Source organism: Rhinoraja longicauda, chromosome 6 (assembly GCF_053455715.1).
Source record: "Rhinoraja longicauda isolate Sanriku21f chromosome 6, sRhiLon1.1, whole genome shotgun sequence".
Classification (NCBI taxonomy): domain Eukaryota; kingdom Metazoa; phylum Chordata; class Chondrichthyes; order Rajiformes; family Arhynchobatidae; genus Rhinoraja; species Rhinoraja longicauda.
Window position 1 is genome coordinate 62,950,585 of NC_135958.1, and position 20,513 is coordinate 62,971,097.

At 42.4% G+C, this 20,513-nt stretch overlaps 1 protein-coding gene across 1 annotated transcript in view; it reads left to right on the forward strand.

Moving 5' to 3' along the window:
• fbf1 (Fas binding factor 1) overlaps positions 1–20,513 on the forward strand; it is a 62,891-nt gene that overhangs the window by 29,941 nt on the left and 12,437 nt on the right. The window contains exons 18-24 of the mRNA XM_078401583.1: positions 1,335–1,502; positions 2,755–2,855; positions 7,383–7,589; positions 10,694–10,801; positions 14,666–14,805; positions 16,558–16,676; positions 19,378–19,500. Of these exons, the coding sequence (XP_078257709.1) occupies positions 1,335–1,502; positions 2,755–2,855; positions 7,383–7,589; positions 10,694–10,801; positions 14,666–14,805; positions 16,558–16,676; positions 19,378–19,500 (966 nt within the window). The remainder of the gene's footprint in view (positions 1–1,334; positions 1,503–2,754; positions 2,856–7,382; positions 7,590–10,693; positions 10,802–14,665; positions 14,806–16,557; positions 16,677–19,377; positions 19,501–20,513) is intronic.

The window sequence follows — 20,513 nt, forward strand, 5'->3', positions numbered from 1 at the left end:
GGGTCCTCCGGTTTCCTCCCACATCCCTGAGACGTGTGGATTAATTGGCCACTGTAAATCTCCCCTAGTGTGCAATGGTTTAGGGATGTGCGGCAATTAAAATTAGATTAGTGTGTATTACTGTAAATGTGTGTTTGATGTTGAAGGGCCTATTTCCATGTTGACAAAGGTCACATCAAATGATCTTTGTGCAGTGCACAAACAATGATTTTCATTGTAGGCCTTGCACTTAAAAATCAGCAGAGCCCAGGATGGGTGAAGCAGACTGTGAGCTTGGATCTTCCAATGTTGAGTCTGGAGGAATGGATGTTTTTCTGCATAATGGCGATTAGTTGACATAGAACAGAACAGCGCAAGAACAAGCCCTTTGGCCCACTATGTTCATGTCGAACCTGATGAGAAGATCAATCTTATCTGCTTGCATATAATTCATATCTCTCCATTCCCTACATATCTACATGCCTATCCAAAGGTCTCTTAGATACCACTATCCCCGGCAGTGCGTTCCAGGTACTCACCACCCTCTGAGCACATCGCCTTTAAGCTTTCCTCTCTCACCTTAAAGCTATGCCCTCTGGTATTTGGTTTTTCTATGCTGCAAAAAATGTTGTGACTTTCTATGCCTCTCTTAATTTTATATACCTCTATCAGGTCTCCCCACAACCTCCGTGTTCCAGAGAAAACAACCTAAGTCTGTCCAACCTCTCCCTGTAGCTAATAACCCCAAATCCAGGCATTACTCTGGTAAATCTCTGCACCCTTTCCAAAGTCTCCATATCCTTCCTGTAATGGGGTGACCAGAACTGCACGCAATATTCCAAATGCGGCCCACCGAGTCCGTGCCAACCAAGAATCACCCGTCCCCTAGTTCTATGTTATCCCTGTTTCGCATCCTGCACACTAGGGACAATTTACAGAAGCCAATTAACATAGAAACCTGGCCATCTTTGGAATGTGGGAGGAAACTGGGACATCCAGAGAAAACACGTGGTCGCAGGGAGAAAGTACAAACTCTGTACAGGCAGTACCCATGGTCAGGATTGAACCTGGATCCCTGGCACTGTAAGACAGCAACTCTACCACTGCACCACTGTGCGTCTCTGTTGGCTGATCTATATCTCAGGGAATGGAGTAGTATGAATTATGCGCAGGTAGATAAGAGATGGTCTTGGCACAGACATTGTGGGCCGAAGGGCCTGTGCTTGTGCTGCACTGTTTTGTTCTATGTGGGGGGAAACAAGAGGTTGGCATGGCATTATTTAAAAGCCTTTTTTTGAAAGCATACATCATTTTGGCACGACAGATTAATTTTTATCAAATGTTGTGTTCATCAGCCACTTCAATCAAAGTCTGAGAGACAAGGTTCAAGTGTGGATGAGCTGAATGCTGTGGGACTGGAGAATAAACGGACAACTCTGCAGAAGATGTTGAAGAGCACAGATGCTGAGCAACAGACAACCCTGCAGATCGCTGAGATCAAAGTCATTGAGTTGGATAGTAAGGTATAAGAGTGCTTCAGAGCTTGATAATTCACAAACATGCCTGGGAGTGATTTTTGGATTTAAATTGGATGTATTGGATTGGAAAAGCAAATTGCAGAGGGAGAAAGATAGGCAGATAAAGTGAATGGGTGATTGAAACTGTTGCGGGGGGAGTTCACTTTACTCACTTTGGATCTGAGGCAGATAAATCAGAATATTGACCAGGAATTGTGGAGGAACAGTGGCTTCAGGTTTTCAGGCACCCTGTAACAGTAGCTGACCACTGGTATAAAAAGTAATAAAAAAGCTACATGGAGTGATGACTTGTATTTCAAGATGACTGAAATGTATAACTGGCAAGTGATGTTTGTGCATTGCCTCGGCCAGATGCTCCCTGGAGTATTGCATTCCGTTTTGCGTACCATACATCAGGAAATAAATATTTATGTTAGAAGAGTTATAGGATTCACCAATACTAATGTCAGCACAAATGTAATTATTTGTTTAAACTTAATGTATCTTAGATTGTATGCGTAATTTTAAAAAATCTATTTAGAACTGAAATTTTTACAGATATGAAGAGATCCTGAGAGATCAATTTCTCTTTCTTAAGATTCTTAAGAATTATGAAGAAGAATTTTTACATTAAGTTGGCATTGATTCTTTGCAATGCTCCATCCTTCGAGAGCTATGAATATTTAATCATTGAGTATACTCAAGGCTGAGACTGATGAATATTTGCACATCAGGGTAATTGAGTGAAAACGGATTGGGCAGGAAAATTTTGCCATCATGTAAAACCAATTGTGATCTTACTAATGTACAAGATCAATCTAAAGGTACTATGAAACTGAGTTTCTGACTGAGGTGTTGAAAACACCAAGAAAATATAGTGTCCGTTGGAATTGCTTTATCCCATGAGGAGGAGTACATTTTTGATAAATTTGTGTGCAATTTCTGTTATAACTACAGCCTGCATCAAGGCTCAACCACGCTTTGGATTCTCGTCCAATTCCAATACATAGTCTGACCAGGCCAGTTTGTTTTATGAAACATGGGGTTCCTGTTACAAACTGAAAAAACAACACTAAGTGTTGTAAAATGGAAAAATATTCTAGTGTCACCAATAAAGCAGGTGAAAAGGAAGTACATCTTTCATGTGGAAAGTAAAGATAGGGAGTGCTGTTTTACTGTCAGTGTTTAGATTATTAATTAATTGTATTTCAGTGCACAGAAAAATGAAACTAATAAGTATTATAAATGTCTGCACAAGGTGAGAAAGCTGGAGCTGGAGCGAGAACAACAAAAGATTCTACTGGAGAGTCTGCAGCATCAACACAAGGATGATCTCGAGCTGATAGAAGATGCACACAGGTGAGAATGAATATGCAGAGAAGTTGAAGAGAAAGGAAGGTTTTATGCATGTAAAGTTACTGAAGCAAGATTATAATATGATAAAGAAACGCCAGACCAAAAGATTCTGTTCAGATAAAAAATTGATAAATAGGTTGTTTGTTTTAATTGGATATGTTTTGGTATTGTGTCAAATGTTTCTGGAAACTGGAAGGCTGCTAATGTAGTCCTCAAATTAGTCAAACAGTCAAAATGGAAAGTATGATATGGGAAAGATGGTTTAAGGTACTATTAGGAAGTAATTTTTGACTATTTATACAGAAAGATTGCGAAAGAATATAACATGGCAACTTAAAAAAAAGAAATGTGGTACAGGTTTGATGTTTTTGTAAATAAATCACCAAAATGGCTGAGGGTTACTCGCACAAAGGCCTGTACCAAAAGTTCAAAGCATCTGGCATTAGTGACAGTTAAACTGAATTGAGAACTGGGTAGAGGAAAAATGCAGACAAGTAGTTCGAGCTGGTTGAGCGACTGCCTCACAGTGCCAGAGACCCAGGTTCAATCCTGTCTGTGGATTTTGCACGTTCTCCTTGTGACCTTGTGGGTTTCCTCTGTGTGCTCTGGTTTAAACTGAAGATAGCTGTTGATTTATTTGGAGACAGGTATCTAGTGGTATCTCTCAAAGTTCAATTGGGACCAATGCTTTTTACTATTTAATTAAAAATCTAGGTGCAGCTGGTTTAGGTTTATTATTGTCATCTGTACAATGAAAAGCTTTGTTTTGCATGTTATCCAATCAAATTAGATTGTATGATCTGAGAAGTATATCAGATAATACGATCACATAAATACAATCAAACCAAACTCAAGTACAATAGGTAGAGGGAAGGGAAGATACAGAGTGCAGAATATAGTTCTCAGCATTATAGCACCACAGTTCCAGAGACAAAGTCCAGTGCCTTCTGAAATCCACATAGACATAGTTTACGGCCCTACCATTGTCAACTTTCTTAGTTAGTCCTTCAGAATACTCAATCAAAATAAACGCAATTTGATCTCCCATGTACAAAACCACATGACAATCCCTAATCAACTCCTGTCTTTCCAAATGCATGTATATCTTATTTCTCGGAATCCACTCCAGTAACTTTCCTACCACGGATGTGGTAGCTTACTGGTCTTACGGAAGCTTGCTGGTCTATAGTTCCCAGGTTTTTCTTTGCGCCCGTCTTAAAAAGAGACATAACGATGACCATCCTCCAGTCTTCCGGCACCCCAATGATTCATATATCTCAGCCAGAATTCCTGCAATTTCATCTCGAGCTTCTCTCTGTATCCTTGAATAATTGAACCATGATTGAAAAAATGTTTTAATGTGGAAGAATGCAGTTTTATGAATGTGGGGCAAGACAACTGTGCAACATGCACTCTTTTTTGAAGGCAAATGAAACTGCAAATGCTGGAATCTTCAGAAAAACAATGTTGAAATAACTTGGTGGGTCCGGCAACATCAGTGGTGGGAATGAATAGGAGATGTTTCAGGTCAGGTCACTTCATCAAAATGATTGTAATGGGGGGAAATACTGGAAAGGAGGTGGCAAAATAATCTGGTAAGTGATAGGTGGATACAGGTGAGAGGAGTCTCATTAGCTTGGGGTCAAGCGGGTGGATGAATGGAGTAAGTGACAAAGAAGATAAAAAGGAGTCAAAAGGCTGGAGACAAAAGGGATAGAGTGAAATGGAAAACCAGAGGAAGGGATATAGGTGGAAGGGGACAGTGGTGGTGGTGGAAAAGACTGGTGGACTAGTGGGAGAAATGGGTGCACAGGATTGGGGGTGGGGAGTGCACCGGAAAGAGAGAGGAGGAAAGGGGGTGTTACTTAACATTGGAGAATTCAGTGTTCATAATGTTGGGTAGTAAGCTACCCAAGCGGAATATGAGGTGCTATTCCCCCAGTTTGCACATGGCCTGACATTGATAACGGAGAAAGCCCAAGACAGAGAGGTAAGAATGGGAATGAGAAGGGGGGTTAAAATGGATAACATCTGGGAGACCCAGCAGGCCTTGACAGACCAAGTGCAAGTGTTTGGCGAAAAGATTGCCTAGTCTACACTTGGTCTTGCCGATGTAAATGAGACTACGTCAGAAACGCCAAATGTCAGATGAGGTTTGAAGAGGTGCATTTGGACTCTAACCTGAAAGAGCTGCATAGGTCCCTGGAGCAAGGTGAGGGAAGAGGTGCAGGGATAAGTGCACAGTACTGGAGTAACTCAGTGGAATTCAATTTCACCTGTCCATTCCCTCCACAAATGCTGCGTGACCCACTGAGTTACTCCAGCACAGGTTGCATTGGAAAGTACTTGGGAGGGGTGTCTCAATTCCTCCGTCTCCACTGCATCTGCTCCCAAAATGAGACTTTCCATTCGAGGACATCTCAGAAGTCCTCTTTCTTTAGTGAAGTGGTTCCCCCCCCCCCCTTCAGTCATGGATGGAATGTCTTTGCTGTGTACTGTAGTTCTGCTCTTGCTCTCTCTCCCAGCAGATGGAACAAAAATAGAATTTCCCTGGTCATCACCTTTCACCCCACCGGCCTTCGCATCCAACACATCATATTCTAACATTTGTCACCTCCAATGTGATCCTACCACTAGTCACATCTTCCCCAACAGCAGTCGTGTCTTCCCTTCCCCACCTCCATCTGCCTTCTAGCTGTGGGTAGTGAAGATAGTTGTCAGAAATTGAAGCAGGGTCTTGATTGGTTGGGCAGGTGAACTGAGGAATGGTTGATGGAATTCAATACAGAGAAATGTGAGGTGTTGCATTTTGGGAAGTCTAACAAGGGCATGACCGACACAGTGAATGGCAGGGTTCTGGGGAGTGTTGTGGGGCAGAGGGATCCAGGAATGCAGGTTCATAGTAGCTTGAAAGTGGCATCACTGGGTTGGTGGTTAAAAAGGCTTTTGGCATATTGGCCTTCGTCAGTTGGAGTATTGTATAGACATTGGGAGGTCATTTTACAGTTGTATAAGACATGGTAAGGTCACATTTAGAGTATTATGTTCAGTTTTGGTTACCTGAGGGGTAACTTTTTTTACACGAAGGGTGGTGGGTATATGCAATGCGCTGCCGGAGGAGGTCGTCGAGGTAGGTACTATCATAACGTTTATAAGAGGCCTTTGGACAAGTACATGGATAAGATATGTTCAAAGGTTTATGGGCTAAGTGTGGGCAGGTGGGACAAGTGTGGATGGGGGCAGGTTGGTTGGCATGGACAAGTTGGATCCAATGGCCTGTTTCCATGCTATGTGACTCTATGGTTCCACTTCCCACCCGGGTGTGCACCCATCTTTCCGCTGTCCACTAATTGTTTCCATCCCCAAACACTCTGTTCTCTTCCACCTATATCCCTTCCCCTGGTTTTGCTTTCCACTCTTCTTTTCTCCTTATCTGACATCCTTCTCTCTTTTCGTTTCCAGCTTTTGTCACATATTCCATGCCTCCACCCAAATGAACAAGCCAATCACCGGTATCTACCTATAACTTGCTAAGCAGTGTCCCACCAAATCTCTTTTCCAGCTTTTTCCCCAGTCTGAAGAAGGGTCCCAAATTGAAATTTCACCTGTCCATTCCTTCCACAAATGCTGCGTGACCCACTGAGTTACTCCAGCACTTTGTGATTTGCTCAAACATTCTTCCTTATTTGAAAACCATCAGAAAAGGTGGAGAAAAAATAGTTCATTTTATTCTGCTGAATAAATTTTCAAAACTATACCAATAGTTTATAACTGATTTATAAGGCGAAGTCTTTATTTTTATACAAACCTTGATTATGACTCGGTTCGATGATTTTTGTTTGGTGATGTTGAATCATTAGGAATGCAGAAATTAGGATGATTTCAAGTTTATTGCATTGTAGAATGATTCAAGTCAAGGATGTGAATTCGTCCCAAATTGAGTAGAGATCTTGGAAAATTATAAGATTGCAGATTAAATGGAATTCAAAACAAGAATGGTTATTTTAAAGACATTGATTTAATAAAGAATGGAGTTTCCTCTACTGTTCCCTATTAAGTCCTCCCAGGGCAGGTATAAACATATCATGCAGTAGGTTAGTTATCTAGTGCTCTTCCACTTGATACTCTCACAATGCACTGCCCTGGTGGATCCTGAGTATTTTAAAGGAAAAGACACTTGACATTATCCTGTACAGCAAAGAAGGTCCTTGCCTCAACTTGTGTCCATGAACACTTTAAACAGTTGTCACTGGAAGACAACCAGGGGTGCAGGCTGCCGGAGCTCACTGGAGCACCACTCCGGCACCTCTGTAAAAAATAAACTGTGGGGAATTTTAACTAATTTAACAGCGGCCACTCCGGCACCAGTGACAGCTCCGGCTCCTAAAAAATCAGCACTGCAACACTGAAGACAACCCATCTGTTCAGGATGTGAAAGTTGTACCACTCTCCCTGTTATTTAGAATCCAGTTATAAGATGGAGCCTAAGCGATTTGATTCACTATTTCTTTTCGTTTCCCTCCCTTTCAGGAATCGCTTGAGGATAATTGAGTCATCATACCAACAGCAGGTGGCCAGACTGCAAGATGAGAATCGTGATCTCTCTGAGCAGCACGTGGTATGGCAACAGTGCCTAGATCGAGAGAGATCAGAACAAGTCGCACGTTACCAGCGCAAGCTCAACGAGTTTGAGGAAGAAAAAGCCAAGGAGAAGGAGCGGCTCAGGGAACTACAACGGTGAGGGAAGCTATTTGGTGCGGACAGGCTTTGCCAAAAACACTCTTACCTAGTTGTCATTTTTTACCAAATAAAAACACTCAGACTTTATCTTTTGTTGAGCACTTTCTCTTCCATTCCCAGAGGTAATTGATTCTTGGCTGCAAATATTCGACCCCCGTCTGAATTATTCATATGTGAGACTTTTGCTGCAAATGTTCGCAGCAAGTTTGACAATATCACATCACTACGTTTTGTGTCTTCCCCATGGACATGAATGTGCATTTACCTGTTGGGATCACTGGCTGAAATTGTCCAGGTTTTAGTTTAAATTAATCACCTTCAGAGGAACAGAGATTGAATTAGAGATTTGAGGTGAGGTGCTGGAAGACTGGAGGTTGGCTGGAATTATGCCTCTATTCAAGAAAGGCGGTAAGGAAAAGCTTGGGAACTGTAGACCAGTGAGCCCAATGTCTATGGTAGGCAAGTTACTGGAGAGTATTCTGAGGGATTAAATGTAAATGCATTTGGATAGATGGGCTAATTTGGGATAGTGATCATGGTTTTGTATGTGCGAGATTGTGTCTGGCAAATCTAGTTGATATTTTTGAAAAAAGAACCAGAAATGTTGACGAGGGCAAGGCCATAGACGTTGGACTAGCACAGCATATGATAAGGTTCTGTATGGTAGTCTGGTCTGGGTGGTTAGATTGTATGGGATCCAGGGTGAGCTAGCTAACTGAATAGGGAATTGGCTTCATGGAAAGAAACAGAGGATGATGGTGGACGATAGTTTCTCAGACTGGAGTCCTGTGACTTGTGGTGTGCCTCGGGTATCAGAGCTGAGGCCATTGCTCTTTCTGGATTATACAGTATCAATGATTTGGATGTGAATATAGTGCTTGATTAGTAAGTTTGCAGATGACACTAAAATGGGTGATATCGTAGATAGAGAAAATCGTTATCGAAAATTACAGCTGGATCTGTTCGGTTGGCCAAGTAAACTGAGGAATGGTTAATGGAGTTTAATGCAGACAAGTGCGAGATGTTGCATTTTGGGAAGTCAAACCAGGGCAGGACCTTCGTAGTGCAGTGCCCCGGGAATTATTGTAGGGCAGAGGGACCCTGGTGCATAGTTCCGTGAAAGTGGCATCACAAGTAGATCAGGTGGCCAAGAAGGCTTTTGGAATACAGCAAATCCTAATTTTAACAGACCCCTTTATAATAGATTTCAGTTACAACGGACCCACGCCTGGCTCACAGGGTGCAGCAGCGAGCCCGTTTTCACCCACCACACGATCGGGTGACGCGGCTGTTGTTGCAGCCCATGTTGTAGTCCCTGGGGAAAGCGACAGGACGCGCTTGGTCACCCTGGGGCTCTCTCCCCTCTAAACATCTACCGCTTCTTTCTGTTGACCGTCGCTTTGTCCAATCAGCCTCTTCTCCCCCCTCCACCGCCGACTACTCCTCCTCCTCCTGTAACTTTGTCCACTCTCCGTTCTCTCCTCCACATTTCTCCTATCGCTCTGTCCACTCAGTCCCACCCCCACAGCCACCTCCTTGTCCATCTCCCCCCCGAGTCGCTGGCATAGTCCACCTTGGAAAGTGTCGTTGTGTGAGGGGAAAAGGAGGAGTAGGCGGAAGGATAAAGCGAGGGGTGAAAGGGGAGGTAGCTCCACCCTGACCCAGTGCGTCCTGTTGCTGGCAGTGGCCTGAAGAAAGCATGTCCTGTCAGGGGCTACAACGTGCGCCGCAACAAAAACAACGTCAACCAGTGAAGAAGGGCTCGCTGGTGCAGACCAGGGGCAGCGGCGCCCAGTTTTAAGGGAAAACAGCCCAAAGTGCTGATGTAACTCAGCAGACTGAATCTGCAGAAGGATCCTGACGTCACCTATCCATGTTCTCCATAAATACTGCCTGACCCGCTGAGTTACGGCAGCACTTTATGTTCTTTTGTGTATTAACCATCATCTGCAATTCTTTGTTTGAACTAGATATGATGATAAAACCTTACTCGGTTATAGCAGCAATCAGCAATAACAGACACCAGTCCCCTCTATGGTTTGTTATAATGAGGGTTTACTGTATTGACCTTTATCAGTTCGGGTATTGAATATAGAAGTTGGTATGCTATGTTACAGTTGTACCAGACATTGGTGAAGCTGCATTTGGAGTATTGTGTTCCATTTTGGTCACCCTACCAGAGGAAGTGTGTTGTTAAACTGGAAACAGCGCAGAGAAGATTAACTAGGATGCTGCCAGGACTTGAGAGCCTGAGCAATAGAGAGAGGTTGGGCAGGGTAGGACTTTAATCCTTGGAGAGCTGGAGGGGGAGGGCTGAGCTTATAGAGGTATATATGATCATGAGGGGAATAGATAGGGTGACTGCACGGTCTTTTACCCAGAGTAAGGGAATCATGAATCAGAGGACTTGGGTTTAGGGAGGGAGGGGAAAGATTTAATAGGAACCTGAGGGGCAACTTTTTCACACTGAGGCTAAAGTGTATCTGAAACGAGCTGTCAGAGGGGGTACTTGAGGCAGGAACTATAACAGTATTTAGACTTTCGAGATACAATGGGCAAACAGGCTCTTTGGCCCACTGAATCCGTGCCGACTCGTGATCCCCAAATGCTAATGTTATCCTATGCAGTAGGGACAATTTTACTGAAGTCAATTAACGTCTTTGGAGTGTGGGAGGAAGCTGGAGAACCCAGGAAAAAATCCACGTGGTTAGAATGTACAGACTTTGTACAGACAGCACCCATAGTCAGGATTGAGCCTGAGTCTCCGACACTGTAAGGCAGCAAATCTATCGCTGGGCCACTGTGCCTCCCAAAAGTATTTTAAAAGACATTTGGACAGCTACATGGATAGGAAAGGTTTAAAGAGATATTGGCCAAATGTGGGCACATGGGACTTGGCGTAGATGAGCTTCTTGGTCGACATGGGCAAGTTCAGCCGAAGACCATGTTTCTGTTCTGTATAACTCTATGACATCAATGAAATCTAGTCGGGCGTAAATGGGGCTTCAGGTTTTTTATGACCGAATAAATGAGCATGATATAAGCTAAATAAACACGTTCTTTACATATGAACTTGACCCTTGCCTGTCTATAATTTGCAGACAATCAGTTGCAGAAATGCGAAGAGAGCACGAAGAGCAGCTACAACACGTGAAACAACTGAAGGAACAGGAGATCGATGCTGTCACCAGTGCCTCCTCACATGCAAGGTATAATCACAGTGAACAATTTGGTGCAGCTCCAGGCTTCTGGTCAATAAATGGAAGGAAGATATTGCAAATGTATAAGGGTCAATGATACCAAAGGAGGAGGACAAAGGCATATTTTTCTTTGCTCATTCTCAGATGACGAGTTTTGCTATTTATAGCCCATCCTTAAATTCAATGGCTTCCTCTGTGTTCGTAGAATGCATTTGAAATAAATACTAAACAATATGCTGCGGAATGAAATACCGTTAATAAGTGCTCTGATAGTAGATTCTCTTGGGAGGAGTGATAACAATATGATAAAAGTTCACTTTAAGTTTGAAGTAATATTATCTTTGTCATTAAGATCAAACTAAGGGAGATAAGATTTATTTGATATATATGATATGAAGTGATTAATAGAATATATTTAAATAAATATTTGAACATTCCATGATGAAATTATAGCTCAATGAAAGACCGTTAACTAAAATTAAGGACAATGTTAAGGACTTACATGGTTTTGGAGAATGATTAAAATAATGATTAAAATAATCGGTGTAGGAAAAAACATTGAGACCAAAAATGGCTCCAAATATAAACACAGACTACAATAACATATACATATTTCAAAAATTGGGAGGTAGGGGTAGAAAAACTAATGGATCCAAAAATTACAAGACTTCTGAATGAGATGTCCAGCAACCCAGGGTGCTTTCAAAGGATGGATGCAAGATCTGGCTATAGAAATGTAATAAGAGCATTCAAATGAGTGGTAGAGGAGTACTGCTAAAGAGGTATCAGTGGATATGATGCATTTAAATTTTCAAAAGCCGCATGCTTGTTATTTAAGATAAGACTTACGAGATTGGTAGCAAGTATATAGAGTCATAGAGTCAGACAGTTTGAAAACAGGCCTTTCGGTGCAACATAACCACATCGACCAACATTTCCCATCTAAACTAGTCCCACTTGCTTGTGTTTGGCTAATATCCCCCTAAAACTGCCCTATCCATGTACCTGTCTGATTGCTTCTTAAATGTTGGAATAGTCCATGCCTCCATTACCTCCTCCGGCAGCTTGTACCATACCCACCATCCCAACCGATCAAGATCCTCCTGCAATTTTTGACAACTACAATCTGCAATACCACCCACTTTTGTATCACTTGCAAACTTCCTAATCTTGCCGTGTACATTCTCATCCAAATCATTGATATAGATGACCAACAGTAATGGGCCTTAGCACTGAACCCTGGGACATACTATTCACAGGCCTCTTGTCCGAGAAGCAACCTTCCACCAACACCCTCTTCTTCCTTCCATGAGCCAATTTTCTATCCATTCAGCTATCTCTCCTTGGATTCCTTGCGATCAAATCTTCCAGAGCAGCCTATCATATGGAATCTTGTCAAATGCTTTGCTGAAATCCATATGTACAACATCTACAGCTCTGCTCTCATCAAACATTTTGTTCAGATCTTCAAAATCAGATTCGTGAGACAGGACCGCCGACGCACAAAACCATGCTGACTATCCCTAATCAGCCCTTGTCTGTCTGAATGCAAGTATATCCTATCCCTCAGAATATTCTCTTGTAACTTTACAACTACAGATGTTATGCTCACTGGCCTATAGTTCCCAGCCCTTTCCCTGCAGCCCTTCTTGAACAGAGGCACAATATTTGCTACCCTCCAGTCTTCTGGCACCTTGCCTGCATTTAAGGACGACTTGTAAATTTCAGCCATGCCTCCTGCAATTTCCTCTCTAGTTTCCCACAGTGTCCTCAGAGATATCTGACCTGGCCCGGGAGATTTGTCACCATGGAAAAAAACTGTCATATTTATGACAGGCTGTAATTAGCCACAAGCCTCGGTTACTATTGACTTGGATGAAGGCACTGATAGTAATTGTTCAAGATTGTTAATAATACAAAGTTAAGTGATCAAAGTGGTTGTGAGGAAGATGCAGAGAGGATGTAAATGACACACTGCAGAGATTGTTGAGGTGAATGAAACACCAAATTGAAACAAGACTTTAAACCCTATAGTAGATGAATTTTGTGAGGCAGTGACAAAACAACAGGGCCCAGCTTGAACTGTGTAGGGAAATGCAAAAAAAACTAGTGACCTCTGTAGGTTGGAATTCTGCCTTTCTAGTATTGAGTGCTCCAAAACACCAGTGTGTTTGATAGCTGTGAAGTCATTAAGCTGCTTGGCCAGCTTTTGATCGAAAATAATTGGAGTGGATAGCAAACCAGAAAAGAGAGAGCCTCATTTGATCTGATGACAGTTTGGTAAGCAGTGATCACATTCAGTTAAGTGCAAATCTGGGCATTTGTTTGATTTGGAGACCTATTGGGCATATCATAACATTGTGGGCTGTGGGATAGATGTCCGTCTTCGATTTTTTGGACAATAAGCTCACAATGTCACTTAGTGACTGAGACACTATCCGCATTGGGTGGGGGCTAACATTTTGGAAAAAAGGGAAGTAAAACTATCAATTGCTCTCTGGAGGGTGTGGTAATTATCTACTGATAATATTACACCAACATTCTGTTATTGAAGAGCAGAGGAAACAAATGTCATGAAATCTCTGTGTTCCTCTGCCAACTGTCAGGTTAACAGAGACCCTGATTCACTCACATGAAGGAGAAGGTGTTCGCAGGTGCTTTCATGCAGTTGCAGAATTACTGAATCCCACGTGGTTGAAACTTGTGATGCGAAGCAGCAACTAACAAAGCGCATAACCTATCATAAATCATAGATCATAGAACAATACAGCACAACAACAGGCCCTTTGGCCATTGACGTCTGTGCTGAATATGATGCCTCCTTAAAGGAACCCCTTCTACCTGCACGTGATCCATATCCCTCCATTCTCTGCCCATTCTTGTGTCTATCTAAACTCTTTTAATTGCCGCTATCAACTGTGTTTGCTTCCCGCACCACTCCCGGCCGCATGTTCCAGGCACCTACTGCTCTGTGTGCAGTTTTTAAAAACTGCCCTGCATGTATCCTTCAAACTTTCCCCCTCTGATCTGATAGCTATGCCCTGCAGTATTGGACATTTTCACCCTGGTTCTGATAGTCTACCCATTTTATGCTTCTCATAAATTCGTAAACTGCTATCAGGTCTACCCCATCCTCTGACTTTCTAGAGAAAACAATCCAAGTTTGTCCAATCTCTTCTTATAGCTAATACTCCCTAATTCAGACAACATCCTGTAAACCTCTTCTGCACCTGTCCAAAGGCTCCGCATCCTTCCTGTAATGGAGTGAACAGAACTGCTCCATACTCCAAATGTGGCCTTACAAAACCTGACTCTTGTACTCAATACCCCGAACTATGAAGGCGTGCACACCATTTGCTTTCTTTACTTGTGTTGTTGATTTCAGAGAGTTATGGATTTGGACCCCAAGATCGCTCTACATCAATGTGTTTTAAGGAACATGCCATTTACTGTCTAGCTCCCCTTTACGTTTGGCACCCAAAGTGCAACACCTCATGCTTGCTCAGGTTAAATTCCCTTTGTCATTCCTCCGTTTATATCTGTAACTAATCTCTACACTGCTGCATCTTTTCACAGTGTTCGTCACTGTCCACAACTGTCAACTGAAGTTTTAGAATTACCCTGGAATACAACGTCCGCCCCTCTAACCTGTACAGCTGGAATACCATTGAAATGTTCATGAAGGAGAGGATTTTTAATCTACATTGGTGAAATAAATCAACTTCCGTAATGTTAGGAGGAAAGCTCTTCAGAGAGGCTTTTGTTAATTCTCCTACTTTAGAATATCCTTGATTTTATAAACCAGCATCTGCAGTTCCTTGTGTATCCTTGATTCAATGTCACATGTAATTATTTGCCATTAATGCCCCATAGATCGCTCAATACTGTCATAGAGAAGATGGAATTCTTCTCTGGAAAGCTGAACGATCTCTCCTGTAAAGTGGAAAGCGCACATCAGAGTACATCCCATGAGATGGAGATCAACGCACGGTTACGAGATGAACAGCAGCGAGGTAGATATGTAATATCTTTTAATTATTTACTTTGACCAAAAAAACTGAATTCTCAAAACTCTTCATGTATATGCTGTCAGTGGCACCCTTTGTAACATAAAGTTCTTTACAGCAACTGAAGTGTTGTCACTGATGTAACGTAGGTAGGGCACTCGATTGTGTTTTGCACATCTTCAAAGATCCACAGGATATTTCGTATCTATCTAACCCAGAAATTACTTGTGTCCTGCTGACTGAACCACAACTGACAGAGAATATCAGGGGAGGGAGGGAGGGAAGGAGGGAGGGATCCCTACAGTAGAGGAACGGGTCCTTTGGCCCACAATGTTTGTGCCAAACACGGTGGCATGCTAAACTGAACTCATCTGCCTGTACATTGTCTCTATCTCTCTATTCCTTGCACATCCATGTGCCTATCTAAAAGCCTCTTAAATGCCACTATCACATCTGCCTCCACTCATACAACACAATACATTCCAGGCCCTTGTACACTCTTTGTGTACAAAATAAACTTGCCCTGCATATCATCATTGAACTTTCCCCCTCTCGCCTCATAGCTATGCCTTTTAATTTTGGACATTTCCAACCTGGGAAAAAAGTTCCTACAGTCTACCCTATCTATGCCCCTCATAATTTTATATACTTCTCTCAAGTCTTCCCTCAGCCTCCAACATTCGAGAGAAAACAATCAAAGTTTATCCAACTTCTTGTTGTAGATGAAACCCTCTGCTCCAGGCAGCATTCTGGTAAACCTCTGCACCCTGTCCAAAGCCTCCACATCCATCCTGTAATGGAGCTACCAGAACTGCATGGAATACTCCAAACGCGATCCAACCAAAGTCTTAGAGCTGCATCATGACTTCTGACTCTTCTACTCGATGCCCTTAGCAATGAAGGCAAGCATTCCATACGCCTTCTTTTCCACCCTATCTACTTGTTATTCCACCTTTAGTGAGCTATGATTGGACTCTTAAGATCCCTGTGCACATCAATGCTGTTAAGGGTCTCACCATTAACTGTACACTCTCTCCTTATATTCAATCTCCCAAAATGCAACACTTCACACTTGATCAGATTAAACTCCATCTGCAATTTCATCGCCCATTTCTGGAGCTGATCTATATCCCTGATGACAAGAGGGCATAACTTTAATATGAACGAGACTAAGTTTGAAGGAGGTGTGCGAGGAAAGTTTTTTTTACAGAGTATTGGTTGTCTGGACGCACTGCCAGGTACAGAGATCCAATTGTGGAAGCAGATAGGATTGTCGTGTTTGAGGCATTTAGATAGGCACATACATATCCAGGGAAGGAAAGTATGTGGATCATGTGCAGGCAGAGATTAGTTTAACTTTGCTTCATGTTTGGACTTGATGGACTGAATGGCCTGACATTACGGACTGAATGGCCGACATTACGGACTGAATGGCCAGACATTACGGAATGAATGGCCTGTTCCTGTGGTGTTGTGTTCTATGCTCCATGAGTACTCTTTTGGCCTCTCATTAGAAAATTAATTACATTTTTCAAAGACCCTCCAGTTTCTCGACACACACAGCATATAACTCTCAGTTTCGTGTCTCGAGGAGCTCTGTTGCTGCCCATATGATAATCACAACCATCGCCCCAAAAATGCCTTTCAACTGTATATTGTTTTCTCTCAACTGCTCTAGTGAACAACCTGTCCTGTGTCAGTGATGATAATGTCGTTTTTGGAATTTGACTGTTATTTTGTTTTTGTGGTCTCCTTCAGCTCAGCAGGATAGTCTGTTGCGCCAGCAGAGAGACCTGGAGGAGGAGAGAGCACGCATGCAGGAGGTAATAACCAAGATGGAGATCAGGCTGAATGAACAAACACGACTTCTTGAAAAGGTGCAGTAGATAAATGTTAAAATCTGTCAAGTACTACAATGCTTGAAATGTTAATATGTCCATTCCTGATTGTATGGTTCCGGTTAGAATCAGATGAAATGTTTTCGAACGTACAACTCCATCCCAAATTTTACCCACTTTTTGATTCTTAATTAAAGGATTAGTATCATTTATTACAATGTCATGCCATTAAATCACGTGAGAGACTAGAGAGTCAGAGGCTAGTTTGCTCAATATACAATGTGCTTACCATCATCTAATGTTTTAGCTACATGCACAACATTCAGATATAATTATGTTTTAAATGGAAAACAGAGAAAATAAACTTTTTAGTAAATTTGAAAACTTAATTTCCCAATTAAAATTGAAGGAATCCCATCAATTTAAAATTAAAATATTAATAAAAAGATAACTGAAAAAGACAAGGATAACACACAAATGTAATAATTTGGGGCTTGTGGACAATGAAATCGTCTCCAATTGCCAAATCTATAGGAGAGTGGCGGCATGAAGACTGGGCCACAAATTGTGGCCCGGGAGACTGGTGGCGGAGGTTAGGGTAAAGAGCTGTGATTTTATTATGTGTTGGAGTACAGGTGGGAAGTAGGTTAATAATGATTCTATTAATTAATAATAGTTCACCTACTTCAGTTGGTTTCCATTGACTGGGCTAAAAAATGACCAGACGTTAGTGCATGTACAGCAGACCCCATGTTGGGGGAGTTCAGAACCAGGGGTCACAGTTTAAGAATAAAGGGTAGGTCATTTAAGACTGAGATGTGGAAAAACTGTGGAGTTCTCTGCCACAGAAGGCAGTGGAGGCCAATTCACTGGATGTTTTCAAGCGGGAGTTAGATTTAGCTCTTGGGGTTAATGGAATCAAGGGATATTGGAGAAAAAGCAGGAACGGGGTACTGATTTTGGATGATCAGCCATGATCATATTGAATGGTGGCGCTGGCTCAAAGGGCCGAAAGGCCTACTCCTGCACCTATTTTCTATGTTTCTATCGAAGATAGACACAAAAAGCAGGAGTAACTCAGCGGAACTGGCAGCATCTCTGGAGAGAAGGAATGGGTGACGTTTCGGGTCGAAACCCTTCTTCAGACTGGCTAGGGATAAGGGAAACGAGAGATATAGATTGTGACGTGGAGAGATAAAGAACAATGAATGAAAGATATGCAAAAAAGGAATGACAATAAAGGAAACAGGCCATTGTAAGCTGTTTGTTGGGTGAAAATAAGAAGTTAGTGTGACTTGGGTGGGGGAGGGATAGAGAGAGAGGGAATGCCGGGGCTAATTAATATAAGATAAATCAATATGCATACCTCTGCGCTGTAAGCTGCCCAAGCGAAATATGAGATACTGTTCCTTCAATTTGCATTTAGCCTCACTCTGACAATGGAGGAGACCGAGGACAGAAAGGCCTGTGTAGGAATGGGAAGGAGAATTAAAGTGTCCAGCAACCGGGAGATCAGATTGGTTCACGCGGGCTGAGTGAAGGTGTTCCGTGAAATGATCACCCAGTCTGTGTTTGGTCTCGCTGATGAATAAGAGTCCACATCTTGACAACGGATACATTAGATGAGGTTGGAAGAGGTGTAAGTGAACCTCTGCCTAACCTGAAAGGACTGTCGGGGTCCCTGGACAGAGTCGAGGGAGGAGGTACAGCGACAGGTGTTGCAGCTTCTGCGGTAGACGGAGGATTTGGGAGTAGGGGATAGTGTCTTTGCAGGAAGCAGGGTGGGAAGACGTGTAGTTGAGATAGTTGTGGGAGTCAGTGGGTTTGTAATAGACGTCAGTCAATAATCTATTTCTTCTGATGAAGACTGTAATATCAAGAAAGGGGAGGGAGGTGTCAGATTCTCCAAGTAACTGAGTGCAGGATGAAAATTGGTGGTGAAGTTGATGGTCCATGAGTTCAGCTACGGCCTATTAAAACCTTAGATAGACACAAAATGTTGGAGAAACTCAGCGGGTCAGGCAGCATCTCTGGAGGAGAACATGGACAAATGATGTTTAACGTCAGGACCCTTCTTCAGACACTTTTATTAAAACCCTGTTGTTCTGATATTGACAGCCATATTTCAGAACCACCTGGATGGATATCTTGGGCAATGTTGTAAAGGCAGTGGGGGTGGTGAAATCGAATAGTTCACTGAGGGATACAGGATTAATCTCAGAGGAGGATGTGGTAACAGTATTCCACAAGGATACAGGAGCTATGCTCACTGAGGGATGCGGACTCCACCTTTCCAGTGGGTATAAGAACGGTCTCATCTGAGGGGTGTGGTTCTTGCAATCCCTTGGGAATTTGGGTATTCTACTGTCTGAGGGCCTGACAGTCCAGTGGCTGTGTGGTTTATTCCCTGTGAGAGTTGTAGGGACTATACTATATGTTGCAAGTGACAATATACTCCACTTGGCAAGTTTAGTATAAAACGTCATTCCTGGCTTTTATGTAAAACGTCACTCTCCAAGATTTGGATGTGGTTATTTAATGAGTAATTGAGTAATGTTGCGTGTTTTTAATTTCTTGAATTGAACTCCATGTTGTCAGCGGTACATTTTTCAACATTTCGAAAGGTCTTTAAGGTAAGTGACAGTACTCAGAGGGCATTGTTTGCCGTTGATTGGAAAAATGTTACTCAACTACATTGGATTTGGGTAAATGTATGGAAGTGTTTTGCATTTCTGTGCAGGAGCGTTGGAGGGCAACAGCGGAGCAAACCAAAGTGGAATCGGTGCAGCGATCTCTCGAGGAAGAGCGTAGACTCATGAGCCAACACTTCAGCATTGAGAGGGAGGAGCTAGAGAGGGCCAAGGTAGGATACTAACAGAAATATACTTTATGTGAAGATTTCTGCTGCTGACTGCTTGCTCAGTGTACTTGCTGGCCTAGGAGCTGAACAAGTTGTCACCATAGAAAATATGGATGCAATGTTACAAATGAAACGTGTGCACACCCCACACTCACTTGCTAGATGTGTGGTATGCTCCTCCAACATCTATTTCACACAAAAGATTAAACGATGTGGGTGAAACTTGATGAAATTAGCTGAATGAAAAACCGAGAGGGGTGGAAAATGGACACCAAATTTGTAATTATTCTCAGAAAGATTCTTTGTGTGTTTCGTTTCTGCTGATGTTTATTAGCATTGTGAACTTGTTTGCCTAGGAGCTGATTTTTGAAGGTCTGAATTGAGTTTCCTTCCTGAACACCGTCCAACATTTTTTAATGGAGGTACTGTTTTGTGTAGCAAGCAAGTGTATCTATGAAGCCGTCTCCCCTGCTCTCCCTCATCATCCCTGATCACCTCCCCTCCACACTATCCTCTGTCTTGATGCATATCTTAAGTAAGCAAATTTATCCTGCATGATGAGCAAATCAGATAATTATGAACCTGGTGCTCATTTTCCACTCTACTCAGTTTTTCTTTTCAGCTGATTCGTCATTAAATATCATCCATGTTGTCTAACCTTATGTGTGAAAAGAGTTGTTGGGGAAGCACTCAGAATTTCTAGTAGCTGAGACGAAGGAGTGCACACATTTAATCTATAACATTGCATCTGTACTTTTTACCGTGATAATTTGTTGATAAATAGGTCCCTGCATCTAAACCTCGCAGAAGCATCGTGATGTCAACAACTCGATACAGAAGGACCAGTTTATTTCAACACAATAGAAATACTTAGGAATAAGAATATAGCCGTCTTGCTATGATTGAAGCAGATATAAATATCTCAGCTCCAATGTGTTAAAAAGTTCATTGCAGTAATTAATCCATGTCAATGCACTCCTGAGAATTGTCGGGGTGAAAGCAACGGTGTGAAGAAG